This window comes from Salmo salar, chromosome 12 (assembly GCF_965601325.2).
Source record: "Salmo salar chromosome 12, fSalSal1, whole genome shotgun sequence".
Lineage (NCBI taxonomy): Eukaryota > Metazoa > Chordata > Actinopteri > Salmoniformes > Salmonidae > Salmo > Salmo salar.
Window position 1 is genome coordinate 89,686,710 of NC_138302.1, and position 21,354 is coordinate 89,708,063.

The 21,354-nt window shown below is 44.9% G+C and overlaps 1 protein-coding gene across 3 annotated transcripts in view; it reads left to right on the plus strand.

Moving 5' to 3' along the window:
• Window positions 1-21,354, plus strand: part of LOC106566000 (voltage-dependent calcium channel subunit alpha-2/delta-2) — a 466,343-nt gene that overhangs the window by 417,678 nt on the left and 27,311 nt on the right. For all 3 annotated transcript variants that reach the window (XM_045691873.2, XM_045691871.2, XM_082959405.1), the window contains 5 exons: window positions 6,015-6,104; window positions 7,007-7,072; window positions 20,339-20,413; window positions 20,794-20,868; window positions 21,109-21,180. In XM_045691873.2, the coding sequence (XP_045547829.1) occupies window positions 6,015-6,104; window positions 7,007-7,072; window positions 20,339-20,413; window positions 20,794-20,868; window positions 21,109-21,180 (378 nt within the window). The remainder of the gene's footprint in view (window positions 1-6,014; window positions 6,105-7,006; window positions 7,073-20,338; window positions 20,414-20,793; window positions 20,869-21,108; window positions 21,181-21,354) is intronic.

Below are 21,354 nucleotides of genomic sequence, written 5' to 3' on the forward strand. Positions count from 1 at the left end.
GTACACTACTGTGGTTAACAAAGATAGGTGTTTATACTGTACACTACCGTGGTTAACACAGAGAGGAAATTATACACTACTGTGGTTAACACAGAGAGGTGATTGTACTGTACACTTCTGTGTTTAACACAGAGAGGTGTTTATACTGTGCACTACTGTGGTTAACACAGAGAGGTGTTTATACTGTACACTACTGTGGTTAACACAGAGAGGTGTATATACACTACTGTGGTTAACACAGAGAGGTGTTTATACACTACTGTGGTTGACACAGAGAGGTGTTTATACTCTACTGTGGTTAACACAGAGAGGGGTTTATACTGTATACTACTGTGGTTATCACAGATAGGTGTTTATACTGTACACTACTGTGGTTAACACAGAGAGGTGTTTATACACTACTGTGGTTAACAGAGAGAGGGATTTATACAGTTCACTACTGTGGTTAAGACAGAGAGGTGTTTATACTGTACACTACTGTGGTTAACACAGAGAGGTGTTTTTACACTACTTTGGTTAACACAGAGATGTGTTTCTACTGTACACTACTGTGGTTAACACAGAGAGGTGTTCATACTGTACACTACTGTGGTTAACACAGAGAGGTGTTTATACCCTACTGTAGTTAACACAGATAGGTGTTTATACTGTGCACTACTGTGGTTAAGACAGAGAGATGTTTATGCTGTACACTACTGTGGTTGACACAGAGAGGTGTTTATACACTGCTGTGGTTAACACAGAGAGGTGTTTATACTGTACACTACTGTGGTTAATACAGAGAAGTGTTTAGACACTACTGTGGTTAACACAGAGAGGTGTTTATACTGTGCACTACTGTGGTTAACAAGAGAGGTGTTTATACTGTACTCTACTGTGGTTAACACAGTGAGGTGTTTATACAGTACACTACTGTGGTTAACACAGATAGGTTGTTATACACTGCTGCGGTTAACTAAGAGAGGTGTTCATTCTGTACACTACTGTGGTTAACACAGAGAGGTTTTTATACACTACTGTGGTTAACACAGAGAGGTGTTTATACAGTACACTACTGTGGTTAACACAGATAGGTTGTTATACACTGCTGCGGCTAACTAAGAGAGGGTTCATACTGTACACTACTGTGGTTAACACAGAGAGGTTTTTATACACTACTGTGGTTAACACAGAGAGGTGTTTATACAGTACACTACTGTGGTTAACACAGATAGGTTGTTATACACTGCTGCGGTTAACTAAGAGAGGTGTTCATACTGTACACTACTGTGGTTAACACAGAGAGGTTTTTATACACTACTGTGGTTAACACAGAGAGGTGTTCATACAGTACACTACTGTGGTTAACACAGAGAGGTGTTTATTCACTTCTGTGGTTAACACAGAGAGGTGTTTATACTCTACTGTGGTTAACACAGAGAGGGTTTTATACACTACTGTGGTTAACACAGAGAGGAGTTTATACTGTACACTACTGTGGTTAACACAGTGAGGTGTTTATACACTACTGTGGTTAACACAGAGAGGTGTTTATACTGTACACTACTGTGCTTAACACATGGAGGTGATTGTACTGTACACTTCTGTGTTTAACACAGAGAGGTGTTTATACTGTACACTGCTGTGGTTAACACAGAGAAATGTTTATACTGTGCACTACTGTGGTTAACACAGAGAGATGTTTATACTGTACACTACTGTGGTTAACACAGAGAGGTGTTTATACACTACTGTGGTTAACACAGAGAGGTGTTTATACACTACTGTGGTTAACACAGAGAGGTGTTTATACTCTACTGTGGCTAACACAGAGAGGTGTTTATACTCTACTGTGGTTAACACAGAGAGGGGTTTATACTGTACACTACTGTGGTTATCACAGATAGGTGTTTATACTGTACACTACTGTGGTTAACACAGAGAGGTGTTTATACACTACTGTGGTTAACACAGAGAGGGGTTTATATACTACTGTGATTAACACAGAGAGGGGTTTATACACTACTCTGGTTAAGACAGAGAGGTGTTTATTCTGCACACTACTGTGGTTAAGACAGAGAGGTGTTTATACTGTACACTACTGTGGTTAACACAGAGAGGTGTTTTTACACTACTGTGCTTAACACAGAGATGTGTTTCTACTGTACACTACTGTGGTTACCACAGAGAGGTGTTCATACTGTACACTACTGTGGTTAACACAGAGAGGTGTTTATACACTACTGTGGTTAACGCAGATTGGTGTTTATACTGTGCACTACTGTCGTTAAGACAGAGAGGTGTTTATACTGTACACTACTGTGGTTGACACAGAGAGGTGTTTATACACTGCTGTGGTTAACACAGAGAGGTGTTTATACTGTACACTACTGTGGTTAATACAGAGAAGTGTTTAGACACTACTGTGGATAACACAGAGAGGTGTGTATACTGTACACTACTGTGGTTAACACAGAGAGGTGTTTATACTGTATACTACTGTGGTTAACACAGTGAGGTGTTTATACACTGCTGCGGTTAACTCAGAGAGGTGTTCATACTGTACACTACTGTGGTTAACACAGAGAGGGGTTTATTCACTACTGTGGTTAACACATAGAAGTGTTTATACACTACTGTGGTTAACTCAGAGAGGTGTTTATACAGTACACTACTGTGGTTAACACAGAGAGGTGTTTATACACTACTGTGGTTAACACAGAGAGGTGTTTATACAGTACTGTGGTTAACACAGAGAGGTGTTTATACTGTACACTACTATGGTTAACACAGAGAGGTGTTGATACACTGCTGTGGTTAACACAGAGAGGTGTTTATACACTACTGTGGTTAACACAGAGAGGTGTTTATACACTACTGTGGTTAACATAGAGAGGTGTTTATACACTACTGTGGTTAACACAGAGAGATGTTTATACTGTACACTGCTGTGGTTAACACAGAGATGTTTTTATTCACTGCTGTGGTTAACACAGAGAGGTGTTTATACACTGCTGTGGTCTACACAGAGAGGTGTTTATACACTGCTGTGGTTAACACAGAGAGGTTTTTATACACTACTGTGTTTAACACAGAGAGGTATTTATACACTACTGTTGTTAACATAGAGAGGTGTTTATACACTACTGTGGTTAACACAGAGAGATGTTTATACGGTACACTACTGTGGTTAACACAGAGAGATGTTTATACTGTTCACTACTGTGGTTAACACAGAGAGGTGTTTATACACTGCTGTGGTTAACACAGAGAGGTGTTTTCACACTGCTGTGGTTAACCTGTCTGGGAACCTAGGACGTTTGCGTCCCACTCTAGTCAACAGCCAGTGGAATCGCGTCGCGCGAAATACAAATACCTCATAAATGCTATAACTTCAATTTCTCAACCATATGTCTATTTTATACCATTTTATAGATACATCTCTCCTGAATCGAACCACGTTGTCCGATTTCAAAAAGGCTTTACAACAACAGCAAAACATTAGATTATGTTAGGAGAGTACCTTGCCAAAAATAATCACACTGCCATTTTCAAAGCAACTAGCATGCATCAGAAATACCCAAAACACAGCTAAATGCAGCACTAACCTTTGACAATCTTCATCAGATGTCACTCCTAGGACATTATGTTACACAATACATGCATTTTTTGTTCGATAAAGTTCATATTTATATATAAAAACATCATTTTACATCGGCGCGTGACGTTCAGAAAATATTTTCCCTCAAATGCTTCCGGTGAATCAGCGCTACAATTTACAAAATTACTATTCGAAAACATTGGTCAAATATAATATTGTCATTCAAAGAATTATAGATTAACATCTCGTGAATGCAACCGCATTGCCAGATTTAAAAATAACTTTTACACTTTGCAATAAACGAGGTGCTATGCTCAGAAAAATAGGCTAGGCGATACATGTTAGCGCCATCTTGGAGTCATCTAAAATCAAATATACTATTGTAAATATTCACTTACCTTTGATTATCTTCATCAGAAGGCACTTCCAGGAATCCCAGGTCCACAACAAATGTAGTTTTGTTAGAAAAAGTTAATAATTTATGTCCCAATAGCTCCTTCTTGTTAGCGCGTTCCGAAGGCTACTCAAAATGTACGAGGCACGCGGGACTTGTCATCACGAATGTGCAAAAAATATATATTTACGTTCGTTCAAATATGTCAAACGTTGTATAACATAAATCTTTAGGGCCTTTTTCAATCAGAGCTTCAATAATATTCAAGGCGGACGATTGCATTGTCTATCTAAACGTTTCGGAACGAGAGGGTACCCATGGGCGCCCGCGTCATAGTAGTAATGGCCCTCCCTCTATGACCAACTTTCCATGCCTCTCGTTTGGTCTGTTTTTAACGGAGAAGACTCAAACCACTTTGTAAAGACTGTTGACATCAAGTGGAAGCCTTAGGAAGTGCTAAATGAATCCTAACTCACGGTGTGTTTCATAGGCAAAGTGTTGAAGGTGATTCCACAAATCAGATTTCCACTTCCTGCCTGGAATCTTCTCAGGTTTTTTCCTGCCATATGAGTTCTGTTATACTCACAGACATCATTCAAACAGTTTTAGAAACTTTAGAGTGTTTTCTATCCAAATCTACTAATTATATGCATATTCTAGTTACTGGGCAGGAGTAGTAACCAGATTAAATCGGGTACGTTTTTTATCCGGCCGTGCAAATACTGCCCCCTAGCCCCAGAGAGGTGTTTTGACACTGCTGTGGTTAACACAGAGAGGTGTTTTGACACTGCTGTGGTTAACACAGAGAGGTGTTTTCGCACAGCTGTGGTTAACACAGAGAGGTGTTTTCACACTGCTGTTGTTAACACAGAGAGGTGTTTTCACACTGCTGTTGTTAACACAGAGAGGTGTTTTCACACTGCTGTTGTTAACACAGAGAGGTGTTTTCACACTGCTGTTGTTAACACAGAGAGGTGTTTTCACACTGCTGTTGTTAACACAGAGAGGTGTTTTCACACTGCTGTTGTTAACACAGAGAGGTGTTTTCACACTGCTGTTGTTAACACAGAGAGGTGTTTTCACACTGCTGTGGTTAACACAGAGAGGTGTTTTCACACTGCTGTTGTTAACACAGAGAGGTGTTTTCACACTGCTGTTGTTAACACAGAGAGGTGTTTTCACACTGCTGTGGTTAACACAGAGAGGTGTTTTCACACTGCTGTGGTTAACACAGAGAGGTGTTTTCACACTGCTGTTGTTAACACAGAGAGGTGTTTTCACACTGCTGTGGTTAACACAGAGAGGTGTTTTGACACTGCTGTGGTTAACACAGAGAGGTGTTTTCACACTGCTGTGGTTAACACAGAGAGGTGTTTTCGCACTGCTGTGGTTAACACAGAGAGGTTTTTATACACTGCTTTGGTTAACACAGAGAGCCAGTGGGAGATTGGCATGTTTGTGCCACGTGCCTCTGACACTCCTAATGTGTTTTTAGTAGCTGCTTCATATTGATGAATAATGGCCCTAAATGTCTAAAGACTGTTCACAGGCTGTACTGCTTCTCAGGCCTGGGCTGATTCTACTGTTGGCCCTCAGGTTTATAAGACAGTGAGAAGACTTGTAAGGGTCTTATAGTTTTACGATGAATAAGTGTGACATGCTCTTAATCCCCCTCCCCCCCCCCCTGTTGTTTTGCGCGATGCAACGAGGAGTTCCTGGATACAGCCCTTAGCCGTGGTATATTACCACAAACCCCTGACATGCCTTATTGCTATTATGAACTGGTTACCAACAGTAATTAGAGCAGTATAAATAAATGTTTTGTCATACCCGTGGTATACGGTCTGATATACTACGGCTGTCAGCCAATCAATTCAGGGCTCTAACAACCCAGTTAATAAAGCAATATAGGTGGTGGTGTGTGGTGTGGTGTGGGTGTGGTGTGGTGTGGTGTGGTGTGTGTGTGTGTGTGTGTGTGTGTGTGTGTTTGTTTGTTTGTTTGTCATTTCTCTGATGTGTGTGTTCTCCTCCCTGTCTCAGGAGTACCTGGATGTGCTGGGTCGGCCCATGGTGCTGGCTGGGCCCAAGGCCAAGCAGGTCCAATGGACCAACGTCTACCAGGATGCTCTGGTAAGCCACAAACTATCCCACTGAGGAGTAGCAACACAAGTGTCACGTTACAGTACATTACTGCAATGTACTGTATTATCTATGCATATATATCGCTGTTTATTATCTATTATTACAGTATATAGCTTCGTTATTGTTATTTTATTGTTTTACTTTTTTTTCTTAAAACTGCATTGTTGGTTAAGGGCTTGTAAGTAAGCATTTCCCTTCTACACCTGCTGTATTCGGCGAATGTGACAAATTAAATTGGATTTCATTTGATTTCATTCATTTCTGTTTTAATACTAAGACCATTGTAATGCAGTACTAGCCAAAAACGGAAACCCTTTAGAACTAGTTGCTTACAAACTTCTACTTTGAGTCCTACCTATAACATAGCTATGTTTGAGATTAAAAACCACTATATAGTGCCTCCTGAGTGGCGCAGTGGTCTAAGGCACTGCATTGCAGTGCAAGCTGTGCCACTAGAAATTCTGGGTTCGCAACCGGGAGACCCATGGGGCGGCGCACAATTGGCCCAGTGTCGTCTGTGTTAGGCGAGGGTTTGGCTGGCAGGGATGTCCTTGTCCCATCGCGCACTAGCGACTCCTGTGGGGGGGGCGGGTGCAGTGCATGCTGACACAGTCACCAGGTGTACAGTGTCTCCTCTGATTGGTGAGTCTGGGTTAAGTGGGCATTGTGTCAAGAAACAATACGCCTTGGTTGGGTTGTTTCGGAAGGCGCATGGTTATCGACCTTTGCTGAGTCTGTATGGGAGTTGCAGCGACAAGACTGTAACTATCAATTGGATATCATGAAATTGGGGGGAAAAAGTATAATTATTATTTTTTTAAACATTATATAGATGCTAACACAATCTTCTGAAGTCCCACATACTGAGACGTTGATGTTTGTGTGTTCAGGGTCTGGGTCTGGTCATAACTGGGACCATGCCAGTCTTCAACCTCACCGCTGATGCAAACTCTCAGGTAAATATCAGCAGGAGCATGAAGCTCAGGGTTTACACTGATTAACAAATTAATAGACTTGTTATTGCACCGTTCATTTTCAAATGGTCTCAGGGCCATTAGAAAAAGTATTTCTGTCTTCTGTGGCTCTTTGAGGACCACAAAAATAAATACATAAACAGATATTGCATCAGTACTGAGCCATAACTTAGATACAGATTTCCCATTTGAGAGCAAACTGATTTGCATCATTGTAAAACAACAGGAATCCTGACTGCACAACAGTCCCTTCTGTGTCTATAACTCCCTAATGTTGGCCATCAGTCATGTCTAATGGCATCCTCCCATCCTGGTGCACCGACCGACTGCAGGGCAACACTTACCCCCTGAGGTGGCAACAGGCCCAGCAGCTTTGAGAACCATATTTTTCTTAGAGCTTGGTGAGAGCGTGGTTGTCCAATGGTTATTTAGCATACAACCTTCACACAACATTCTGGGAATGGTGCAGGATAGTTGCTTGGCTCTGGAACATTCTCAACACATTTAAGGAACTTGACAAAATAACATTATTTTCTTTGTATTTCATTACTTTAACAGAATGTTTCCGAAAAGTTCAAACATGGTAACATTTTTGTTAATGTTCTAGGAACGTACTCCAACTGGTTTGACATTGGGAGAGTTCTCAACTAGTTCAGAGAACGTTAAGAAACAACGTTATTCTGTGGGAATTTCAGTACTTCAACATGTTTCCTACAGGTTTCCTCATGGTTCTATTTAAAGTCATGTTCTCAGAACATTAATAAAACTTTTAATAAAAACCACTAGAAAACATTAGCAACTTTCAATGTTAAAAAGAGATACTTTCCGTTTTCAGTGTGAACAAAACACTCTCTATCCTCTATCTTGTTGAGTGTGTTCCGGAGACACCTGAAACCCCACCTCTTCAAGGAATACCTGGGATAGGATAAAGTAATCCTTCTAACCCCCCCCTTAAAAGATTTAGATGCACTATTGTAAAGTGGTTGTTCCACTGGATATTATAGGTGAATGCACCAATTTGTAAGTCGCTCTGGATAAGAGCGTCTGCTAAATGACTAAAATGTAAATGTAAAATGTTGACCACGGCCAATAATTGGCCTCACTTGATGTTAATGAATGCTTGTGGGGCGGCAGGTAACCTAGTGGTTAGAGCGTTGGGCCAGTAACCAAAAGATTGCTAGATCGAATCCCTGAGCTGACAAGGTAAAAATATGTTGTTCTACCCCTGAAGAAGGTAGGCCATCATTGTAAATAAGAATTTGTTCTTAACTGACTTGCCTAGTTAAATAGAAATGTGGTCTTTTTTAATAAACTAAAACGCTTTGTTAAAAAACATTGTGGTGGGGCAGTGGACTAATTCCATGGATAGAGAACAGAAGATCGTAGGTTTGAATCTCACTAATAAAAAAATTAATGTGTTTGCGATTAATGCCTATAATGAATTTCCATGTGTCCTATCTGTGCTTGGAGTTGAAAACAGTTAAACTAAGATAGCAGTGTTTTTAAAATTCTTATTGAAACATTCAGTGAAAGTTTTAAGGAAGTTATTCAAAAACCTCCAAATAAACTATAAAACTTTCAGGGAACCATAGTAAAAGGTTCTCAGAATCTCCCTGCAACCTAAAAATGTATGTTCCCAGAACAGGTAAAATATTCACTTCCGTTCTGTTTTACCGGTCAGGAAACTCATGGCTTCGTTCCTAGAACCAATGGGAAACCAAAAACGTACATTCCCACAACTTCCAAGGAACCAAATGTGCTAGCTGGATAGTGCTGGCTTGAATGTTTTCTTTCGAGCATAGTTCCAGCAACTATGGTGGATGCATCACCAGGCCAGCCCAGTACAGCTCGGTTTGGTTTGGCTCCCTGTATTGTGAATCAGGCTTCAGTGTACTGTACATGTACATCTTCAGCCATACTGTTCGTTAGCTCCCATTGAATCAACTATTCAAATCGAATGAAAAAAATATTGACTCTTGAGATAATCACACCTAACAATAGGACACTGGCGACGGAGAGGATGGCTGCCGTTTTACGGGCTCTTAACAACTGTGCTATTTTGTGTGTTTTTTTCACATTGTTTGTAACTTATTTTGTACATAATGTTGCTGCTACCATCTCTTATGACCGAAAAGAGCTTCTGGATATCAGAAGAGCGATTACTCACCTCGAACTGGACAAAGATTTTTTTTTTTTATGAGTCCGACGCGAAGGATATACTGCTTCTCTGAGACCAGGCCCAAATCCCTGTCATTTGCATGAAGAAAATACGTAAATACAGGGGGCGGAGACCGGGGTGCCTTGCTAGAATTCATTGGCTAGTGGGTAACCCCCCTGTATCATCCGTTCTATTGGCCAACGTGCAATCACTGGAGAATTGTAGCGCTCCTATGTGTGGCTGGTGTAGAGAGTCAGGCACAGGACAGCAGATATGAGTAATTATTGTACTTTTACTCAAAATGTCAAATATACAAAGTAACAAATACACGCACACCATGACAGACCGAAAATACAATAAACAATCACTCACAAAAACCCATGGGGGAACAGAGGGTTAGATAATTAAACAGTAATTGTGGGATTGAAATCAGGTGTGTAAAACAAAGACAAAACAAATGGAAAGTGAAAAGTGGATTGGCGGTGGCTAGAAAGCGGTGACGTCGACCGCCGAACGCTGCCCGAACAAGGAGAGGGACCGACTTCGGGCGGAAGTCGTGACAGTACCCGCCCTTGACGCGCGGCTCCAGCAGCGCCCGACACCGACCTCGGGGACGACCCGGAGGACGAGGCGCAGGGAGATCCAGATGGAGACGGTGGAAATCCCGCAGCAACGAAGGGTCCAGGACGTCCTCGACCGGCACCCAGCATCTCTCCTCCGGACTGTACCACTCCCACTCCACGAGGTACTGAAGGCCCCTCGCCCGACGCCTCGAGTCCAGGATAGCTCGAACAGCATACGCCGGGGCCCCTTCGATGTCCAGCTTCCTGGAGTGGACCAGCAACCACCAGCCTGAGGAGAGACACATGGAAAGAGGGATTAATATGATAATCTCGGGGAAGCTGTAACCTGTAGCATACCTCGTTCAGTCTCCTCAGGACTTTAAATGGCCCCACAAACTGCTGACCCAGCTTCCGGCAGGGCAGGTGGAGGGGCAGTTTTCAGGTCGAGAGCCAGACCCGGTCCCCCGGTGCGCACACCGGGGCCTCGCTGCGGTGACGGTCAGCGCCCTCTTTTTGCCGCCACACGGCCCGTTGTAGGTGCACATGGGCGGGGTCCGAGGTCTCTTCTGAGCGCTTCAACCATTCGTCCACCGCAGGAGCTTCGATCTGGCTCTGATACCACTGTTCCAGAACCGGCTGATACCCCAGTACGCACTGGAAAGGAGAGAGGTTAGTGGAGGAGTGGCGGAGTGAGTTTTGGGCCATCTCTGCCCAGGGGATGAAGGCCGGCCACTCCCCCGGCCGGTCCTGGAAATATGACCGCAGAAACCTAACCAAATCCTGGTTTACTCTCTCCACCTGCCCGTTACTCTCGGGGTGAAAACCTGAGGTGAGGCTGACCGAGACCCCCAGAAGTTCCATGAACGCTCTCCAGACCCTGGACGTAAACTGGGGACCTCGATCAGAGACTATGTCCTCAGGCACCCCGTAGTGCCGGAAGACATGAGTGAACAGGGCCTCCGCAGTCTGTAGGGCCGTAGGGAGACCGGGCAAAGGGAGGAGACGGCAGGACTTAGAAAACCGATCCACAACGACCAGGATTGTGGTGTTGCCCTGTGAGGGAGGAAGATCCGTCATGAAGTCCACCGACAGGTGCGACCACGGCCGTTGTGGAACGGGTAGGGGTTGTAATTTCCCTCTGGGCAGGTGCCTGGGAGCCTTGCACTGGGCGCACACCGAGCAGGAGGAAACATAAACCCTCACGTCCTTGGCCAAGGTTGGCCACCAGTACTTCCCACTAAGGCAACGCACCGTCCGCCCGATGCCAGGATAACCAGAGGAGGGTGACGTATGGGCCCAATAGATGAAACGGTCGCAGACAGCAGACGGAACGTACAGGCACCCAGCTGGACACTGGGGGGAGTGGGCTCTGTGCGTAACGCCCGCTCGATGTCCGCATCCAGCTCCCACACCACCGGTGCCACCAGGCAAGAGGCTGGAAGTATGGGAGTATGATCCATGGATCGCTCCTCTGTGTCATACATCCGAGACAGTGCGTCTGCCTTAGCGTTCTGGTAACCTGGTCTGTAGGATAGAGTGAAAACAAAACGTGTAAAAAATATGGCCCACCTTGCCTGGCGAGGGTTCAGTCTCCTCGCCGTCCAGATATACACCAGATTGAGGTGGTCAGTCCAGATGAGAAAAGGGTGTTTAGCCCCCTCAAGCCAATGTCTCCACGCCTTCAGAGCCTTGACAACAGCCAACAGCTCCCGGTCCCCCACATCATAGTTTCGCTCCGCCGGGCTGAGCTTCTTCGAAAAGAAAGCACAGGGGCGGAGCTTTGGTGGTGTGCCCGAACGCTGAGAGAGCACGGCTCCTATCCCAGCCTCGAACGCGTCCACCTCCACTATGAACGCCAGAGGGATCCGGATGAGCCAGCACGGGAACCGAGGTAAACAGAGCCTTCAGGTAACCAAAAGCCCTGTCCGTCTCAGCCGACCACTGCAGTCGCACCGGTCCCCCCTTCAGCAGTGAGGTAATGGGAGCTGCTACCTGACCAAAACCCCGGATAAACCTCCGGTAGTAGTTGGCAAACCCAAGAAACCGCTGCACTTCCTTTACCATGGTGGGAGTCGGCCAATTACGCACGGCTGAAATGTGGTCACTCTCCATCTCCACCCCTGAAGTGGAAATGCGGTACCCTAGGAAGGAGACGGACTGTTGGAAGAACAGATGTTTCTCAGCCTTGACGTACAGGTCATGCTTCAACAGTCGACCAAGCACCCTGCGCACCAGGGACACATGCTCGGCGCGTGTAGCGGAGTATATCAGAATGTCGTCAATATACACCACTACACCCCGCCCGTGCAGGTCCCGGAAAATCTCGTCAACAAAGGCCTGGAAGACTGATGGAGCATTCATCAACCCGTACGGCATGACAAGGTACTCATAGTGCCCTGAGGTGGTACTAAATGCCGTCTTCCACTCGTCCCCCCCCCCCCCCTCCCGCTCCTGAGATCCAATTTTGTGAAGAAGCGCGCCTGTGCATTGACTCGATCGCACTGGCGATGAGAGGCAGCGGGTAGCTATACCTCACTGTGATCTGATTGATCCCTCGATAGTCAATACACGGGCGCAGACCCCCATCCTTCTTCTTCACAAAAAAGAAACTTGAGGAGGCAGGTGAAGTGGAGGGCCGAATGTATCCCTGCCCCAGGGATTCGGAGACATATGTTTCCATAGCTGCCGTCTCCTCCTGTGACAGAGGATACACGTGACTCCTGGGAAGTGCTGCGTCTACCAGGAGATTTATCGCACAATCCCCCCGTCGATGGGGTGGTAATTTAGTCGCCCTCTTCTTACAGAAGGCGAGAGCCAAATCGACATATTCTGAGGGGATGCGCACGGTGGAGACCTGGTCTGGACTTTCCACCGTAGTCGCACCAATGGGAACCCCCACACACCTCTCTGAGCACTCTCGTGACCACCCCTTGAGAGTCCTCTGTTGCCACGAAATAGTGGGGTTATGACAGGCCAACCAGGGTAGGCCCAGCACCACGGGAAACGCAGGACAATCAATAAGGAAGAGACTGATTCTCTCCCTGTGACCCTCCTGCGTAACCATGTCAAGTGGAGCGGTGGCCTCCCTAATCAGCCCTGACCCTAATGGTCGACTATCTAGGGCGTGCACAGGGAAGGGCATATCCACAGGTACAAGGGGAATCCCTAAACTATGAGCAAATGAACGGTCAATAAAATTCCCAGCTGCGCCTGAATCTACTAGCGCCTTATGCTGGGAATGCGGGGAAAACTCAGGAAATGAAATAAACACATACATGTGAGCAACAGGGGGATCTGGCTGAGCCTGGTGCCGACTTACCTGGGGTGACACGATAGTGCCCTGCCTGCTGCCTCTACTCCCTGAGGAACTCCCCCAGCACCGACCAGCAGTGTGCCCTCTGCGGCCACAGATGGTGCAGGGAATGGCCCCTCCTCCGGTCGCCCTAAGTGCAGCACCTCCCAGCTCCATGGGCGTCGGAGCGGAGGTGTTGGGGGATGGAACTGACAGGTACCGATCCGGACGTCGGCGGGCAGTCAGCAGGTTGTCCAGCCGGATGGACATGTCCACCAGCTGGTCCAATGTGAGGGTGGTGTCTCGGCAAGCCAACTCCTGACAGACGTCCTCGCGCAGACTGCACCTGTAGTGATTGATCAGGGACCTGTCGTTCCATCCCGCGCTGGTGGCCAGGGTCCGTAAGTCCAAGGCGAAATCCTGAGCGCTCCTCGTCCCCTGTCTCAGGTGGAACAGACGTTCACCCGCCGCTCAGGCGGGTGGTCGAACACTGCCCGAAAGCGGCGGGTGAACTCTGCGTAATGATCCAACGCCGCATCTCCCTCACACCATACGGCATTGGCCCACTCCAGGGCTTTGCCTGAGAGGCAGGAGACGAGGGCAGACACACTCTCACACCCCGAAGGAGCCGGGTGGATGGTCGCCAGGTAGAGCTCCAATTGTTGTAGAAAACCCTGGCATCCGGCAGCCGTCCCATCATACTCCCTCGGGAGCGCGAATCGAATCCCACTGGGACCAGGGGAAGGAGGGGTGAACAGTGGGACCTGTTGTAGTGGGACTGGTGGAGGCGCTGAAAAACCTCCTCCTCTCTCCAAACGATCCATAGTCTGCAGCACGCGATCCATGGCAGTGCCCAGACGATGCAACATGGTCGCGTGCTGCTGAACGCGCTCCTCCACTGGAACTGGGAGTTCATTCTTCAGGTGAGTGATTCTGTAACGGGTCCTATGTGTGGCTGGGGAAGAGAGTCAGGCGCAGGACAGCAGATATGAGTAATTAACGTACTTTTACTCAAAATGTAAAATATACAAAGTAACAAATACACGCAAACCATGACAGACTGAAAATACAATAAACAATCACTCACAAAAACCCATGGGAGAACAGAGGGTTAAATAATGAAACAGTAATTGTGGGATTGAAATCAGGTGTGTAAAACAAAGACAAAACAAATGGAAAATGAAAAGTGGATCGGCGGTGGCTAGACAGCCGGTGACGTTGACCGCCGAACGCCGCCTGAACAAGGAGAGGGACCGACTTCGGCGGAAGTCGTGACAAGAATAAACTGGATGATATCCGTTCTAGACTATCCTACCAACAGGACATGTTTTTTTTTTATATCTGATGTTTCACCGAGTCATGGCTGATTGACAACACGGATAATATGCAGTTGGCTGGGTTTTCCATGCATCGGCAGGACAGAACAGCTACATCTGGTAAGACGAGGGGGGGGGGGGTGTCTATTTGTCAATAACAGCTGCTGCACTATGTCTAATATTAAGGAAGTTCCGAGGTATTTTGTTCGCCTGAGGTAAAGTACCTCATGATAAGCTGTAGACCACACTATCTACCAAGAGAGTTTTTATCTATATTTTCATAGCCGTTTATTTACCACCACAAACTGATGCTGGCATTAAGACCGCGCTCAACGAGCTGTAAAAGGCCATAAGCAAACAAGAAAATACTAATCCAGAATCGGCGCTCCTAGTGGCCGGGGACTTTAATACAGGCAAACTTAAATCCGTTCTACCAGCATGTCACATGTGCCACCAGAGGAAAAAATCTCTAGACCACCTTTACTCCACACACAGAGACGCATACAAAGCTCTCCCTCGCCCTCCATTTGGCAAATCTGTCCATAATTCTATCCTCATGATTCCTGCTTAGATGCAAAAACTAAAGCAGGAAGTATCAGTGAGTCACTCAATACGGAAGTGGTCAGATGACTCGGATGCTACGCTACAGGACTGTTTTGCTAGCACAGACTGGAATATATTCCAGAATTCATCCAATGGCGTTGAGGAGTATACCACCTGTCACCTGCTTCATCAATAAGTGCATCGACAACGTCCCCCACACAGTGATTGTACATACAGTACCAGTCAAAAGTTTGGACACACCTACTCATTCAATGGTTTTTCTTTATTTTTACTATTTTCTACATTGTGGAATAATAGTGAAGAAATCAAAACTAGGAAATAACATATATGGAATAATGTAATAACCAAAAATGTGTTAAACAAACGTGTTAAACAAATCAGCTTCATGAGGAATGCTTTTCCAACAGTCTTGAAGGAGTTGCCACATATGCTGAGCACTTGTTGGCTGCTTTTCCTTCACTCTGCGGTCCAACTTATCCCAAACCATCTCCTTTGGGTTGAGGTCGGGTGATTGTGAAGGCCAGGTCCTCTGATGCAGCACTCCATCACTCTCCTTGGTCAAATATCAATCAATCAAATGTATTTATAAAGCCCTTTTCACATCAGCCAATGTCACAAAGTGCTATACAGAAACCCAGCCTAAAACCCCAAACAGCAAGCAATGCAGATGTAGAAGCACGGTGGCTAGGAAAAGCTCCCTAGAAAGGCAGGAACTTAGGAAGAAACCTAGAGAGGAACCCGGCTCTGAGGGGTGGCCAGTCCTCCTCTGGCTGTGTCGGGTGGAGATTATAACAGTACATGGTCAAGATGTTTAAACGTTCATGGATGACCAGCAGGGTCAAATAATAATAATCACAGTGGTTGTAGAGGGTGCAACAGGTCAGCACCTCAGGAGTAAATGTCAGTTGGCTTTTTATAGCCGATCATTCAGAGTTAGAGACAGCAGGTGTGGTAAAGAGAGCGGGCCGAAAACAGCAGGTCCGGGACAAGGTAGCACTTCCGGTGAACAGGTCAGGGTTCCATAGCCGCAGGCAGAACAGTTGAAACTGGAGCAGCAGCACGACCATGTGGATTGGGGACAGCAAGGAGTCATCAGGCCAGGTAGTCCTGAGGCATGGTCCTATGGCTCAGGTCCTCCGAGAGAAGAGAAAGAGAAAGAGAGAGAAAGAGAGAGAGAATTAGAGGGAGCATACTTAAATTCACACAGGACATCGGATAAGACAGGAGAAATACTCCAGATATAACAGATTGACCCTAGCCCCCCGACACATAAACTATTGCAGCTGGCTGAGACAGGAGGGGTTGGGAGACACTGTGGCCCCGTCCGACTATACCCCCTGACAGGGCCAAACAGACAGGATATAACCCCACCCACTTTGCCAAAGCACAGCTCCCACCCCACTACAGGGATATCTTCAACGACCAACTTACTACCCTGAGACAAGGCCGAGTATAGCCCAAGAAGATCTCCCCCACGGCACGAATCCGAGGGGGACGCCAATCTGGACAGAAAGATCACATCAGAGACTCAACCCAGTCAAGTGACGCACCCCTCCTAGGGACGGCATGGAAGAGCACCAGTAAGCCAGTGACTAGCCCCCATAATAGGGTTAGAGGCAGAGAATCCCAGTGGAGAGAGGGGAACCGGCCAGGCAGAATACATCAAGGGTGGTTCGTCGCTAGAGTGCCTTTCCGTTCATCTTCACTCCCCTGGGCCACACTATACTCAATCATAGGACCTACTGAAGAGATGAGTCTTCAATAAAGACTTAAAGGTCGAGACTGAGTCTACGTCTCTCACATGGATAGGCAGACCATTCCATAAAAATTGAGCTCTATAGGAGAAAGCCCTACCTCCAGCTGTTTGCTTAGAAATTTTAGGGTTAATAAGGAGGCCTGCGCCTTGTGATCGTAGCGTACATGTAGGTATGTACGGCAGGACTAAATCAGAAAGATAGATAGGAGCAAGCCCATGTAAGCTTTGGAGAAATATGCAGATTTAAAGAGGAGTCCGTAATTTGCTTTCTAATGATCATGATCTTTTCCTCAAAGAAGTTCATGAATTTTTTACTGCTGAAGGGAAAGCCATCCTCTCTTGGGGAATGCTGCTTTTTAGTTAGCTTTGCGACAGTATCAGAAAGACATTTTGGATTGTTCTTATTCTCCTCAATTAAGTTGGAAAATAGGATGATCGAGCAGCACTGAGGGCTCTTCGATACTGCAAGCTAATCGGAAGACTTCCAGTTTGGTGTAGTGCCATTTCTGTTCCAATTTTCTGGAAGCTTGCTTCAGGGCTCTGGTATTTTCTGTACACCAGGGAGCTAGTTTCTTATGATAAATGTTCTTTGTTTTTAGGGGTGCGACTGCATCGAGTATTACGCAAGGTTAAATTAAGTTCCTCGGTTAGGTGGTTAACCGATTGTTGTACTCTGATGTCCTTGGGTAGGTGGATGGTGTCTGCAAGGGCATCTAGGAATCTTTGGGTTGTCTGAGAATTTATTGTATGGCTTTTGATGATCCTTGATTGGGGTCTGAGCAAATAATTTGTTGTGATTGCAAACGTAATAAAATGGCCCTTACACAGCCTGGAGGTGTGTTTTGAGTAATTGTCCTGTTGAAAACAAATGATAGTCCCACTAAGCACAAACCAGATGGGATGGCGTATCTCTGCAGAATGCTGTGGTAGTCATGCTGGTTAAATGTGCCTTGAATTCTAAATAAATCACAGACAGTGTTACCAGCAAAGCACCCCCACACCATCACACCTCCTCCTCCATACTTCACAGTGGGAACCACACATGCAGAGATCATAAGTTCACTTACTCTGCGTCTCACAAAGACACGGCGGTTGGAACCAAAAATCACAAATTTGGACTCATCAGACCAAAGGACACAGATTTCCATTGATCTAATGTCCATTACTTGTGTTTCTTGGCCCAAGTAAGTCTCTTCTTATTATTGGTGTCCTTTAGTAATGGTTCCTTTGCAGCAATTCGACCATGAAGGCTTGATTCACGCAGTCTCCACTGAACAATTGATGTTGAGATGTGTCTGTTACTTGAACTCTGTGAAGAATTTATTTGGGCTGCAGTCTGAGGTGCAATTAATTGCCCATTTCTGAGACTAGTAACTCTAATGAACTTATCCTCTGCAGCAGAGGTAACTCTGGGTCTTCCTTTCCTGTGGCGGTCCTCATGAGAGCCAGTTTCATCATAGCGCTTGATGGTTTTTGCGACTGCACTTGAAGAAACTTTCAAAAGTTCTTGAAATTGACTGACCTTCATGTCTTAAAGTAATGATGGACTGTCATTTCTCTTTGCTTATTTGAGCTGTTGTTGCCATAATATGGACTTGGTCTTTTACCAAATAGGGCTATCTTCTGTATACCAACCCTATCTAATCACAACACAACTGATTGGCTCAAACGCATTAAGAAGGAAAGAAATTCCACAAATTAACTTTTAACAAGGCATACCTGTTAATTGAAATGCATTCCAGGTGAATACCTCATGAAGCTGGTTGAGAGAATGCCAAGAGTGTGCAAAGCTGTCATCAAGGCAAAGGGTAGCTACTTTGAAGACTTGCAAATATAAAATATATTTTGATTTTGATTTGTTTAACCTCTACGGGATCGGTGTCCCTATGCCGTTGGACGGTTGAGCTAACGTGCGCTAATGTGATTAGCATGATGTTGTTAGTAACAGCAAACCTTCCAGGACATAGACATGTCTTATATGGGCAGAACGCTTAAATTCTTGTTAATCTAACTGCACTGTCCAATTTACAGTAGCTATAACAGTGAAAAAATACAATGCATTTGTTTGAGAGTGCACAACAACAAAAAACTTTTATCACGGCAACTGGTTTGATACATTCACCTCTGAAGGTAAATAATGTACTTACATTCAGTAATCTTGCTCTGATTTGTAATCCTGAGGGTCCCACAGGCCATCTAGATGTGTGAAAGTTAGTGTATAAGCTAATTATACAGGCCATTCCTGGGAGTGTGTAAACTTTAATGTTGTATTACCATAACATTTTTGTATGTTCTCTATATTAGGCACTTTTGGGCAGACTTGATACGAAATATTGTCCAGTATTGCAATGCTTTACTGGATCATTCTGAGACTTTGCACACACACTGTTAAATTGTGCCCAAACTGCAATATTATGTTATGGCCTTTCTCTTGCATTTCAAAGATGATGAAACTTATTTTTTTTGAAAATGCATGTTTTTTGGTTTGTATTATCTTTTACCAGATCTAATGTGTTATATTCTCCTACATTCATTTCACATTTCCACAAACTTCAAAGTGTTTCCTTTCAAATGGTATCAAGCATATGCATATCCTTGCTTCAGGTCCTGAGCTACAGGCAGTTAGATTTGGGTATGTCATTTTAGGCAAAAATTGAAAAAAAGTGTCAGATTCTTAATTAATTAATTAATTAACTTCTTATGGATCAAATCCCGTTAGCGGGATCGATTTGACAACATCCGGTGAAATGGCAGATGGAATATACTGTGTACAATAGCAGATAAAATGAAAGTGGAGCGAGTTCCAGGTCGCGCGCCCCAAACAAAACAGTCCACTTGGCTCTACACTCAGAAAGGAAAGAGCTACTTCTTCATTTCTCAAAGGAAAAACATCAACCAATTTCTAAACACTGTTGACATCTAGTGGAAGCCATGGGAACTGCAACCAGATGCCTTATAAATCTAGTATCCCATAGAAAACTAATTGAAAACACAGTCATCTCAACAACAAAAAATAATTTGATGCTGCTACAGATGTAAGATCTTAATCTGATCACCCTGTTGCAGGAGAACTTTCCTGGTAATGTAGGAAATGTAAAACGAGTGTATTTGGGGGATGAAAAAGGCTTCTGAAGCCTTCTTGATTTTCCCGTACAAAAAATGTATCAACCTCTACAAAAGGTTCCACATAATAATTCACATTTCTTGTTGCTGCCGGATTATTTTCCTGCTGTAACAAACTGGCTAAAATTAAGATCCTACGTCAGTATGACAAATTGATTCAGTTCTAGGATGTAGATATACATTAATCAGCTGGCATAAGGTGTAGATATCGATTAATCAGATGTACACATGGTAATAAATCACAGATGGTGAGGACAGCTTTTCAGCAGTCAGTCTAACGCCCCTGTGTGTGTGTATGTGTGTGTGTGTGTGCGTGTGCGTGTGCGTGCGTGCGTGCGCATGTGCGAATGTGCAGTCTCTGGCTCTGCTATCGTAATGTGAGAGGCTGACTGATGGTGTGATGACATGATCAGTGACAGAGGTGTAGATGCTCATATAGTTGATCAGGAACCATTAACTGGAATGTTTTTATACAGACGCAGCTTGTCCTTGGTGTCATGGGAGTGGATGTTGCGATCAACGAAATTAAGAGGAAGACACCAACATACAGGGTACACACAGACACACACAGATGAATGCACACACACACACACACACACACACACACACACACACACACACACACACACACACACACACACACACACACATACACAGATGCACACAAACACACACTGACACACACACATACACATACACAAATGCATACACACACACACAGGCACGCACGCATACACATACACACACACACACACACACACACGCACACACACACACACACACACACACACACACACACACACACACACACACACACACACACACACACACACACACACACACACACACACACACACACACACACACAACACAGAAGCAGAAAAATTATATATTTTTTCACTGGTTCTAAGTCTCGTTTCTCTCCCTACAGCTTGGAGCCAATGGATACACCTTTGCGATCGACCAAAATGGCTATTTGCTCCTGCACCCCAACCTGCAACCTAAGGTAGGATCAAGACTGTCCTCTATGCATCCCATCCTGCAACCTAAGGTAGGACCCAGACCATAGTAATAGAATGAATAGAACAGGCTTCATTCTATTTCTATGTCCCAGATTTTCCCCCTGACTCTTCCTGACTCTTTTTCTACATCATTAGTATTCCTCTGTTCTGACTTTTTCTTGACTTTTCTACCCAGATACTGGTATTATTCCGTCTGTCTGATTGGCTGCCTGTCTGTCTCTCAGATCATTAACTTCAGAGAACCTGTCACCCTGGACTTCCTGGATGCTGAACTAGAGGACAGTAAAAAGGAGGAGGTAAATACAGTTCAGACAACTAAACACCCACACATCTCTAACATTGTCATGGTTACTACAGCTGTATGACAGTGGTCCAATGACCAAACCGTTGAATCAAATGTCACAGTTAATTTTTGTTAAAGTATATGAAACTCTCCATCTCTTTTTTGCCTTCCTCCTGTTCTGTCTGTT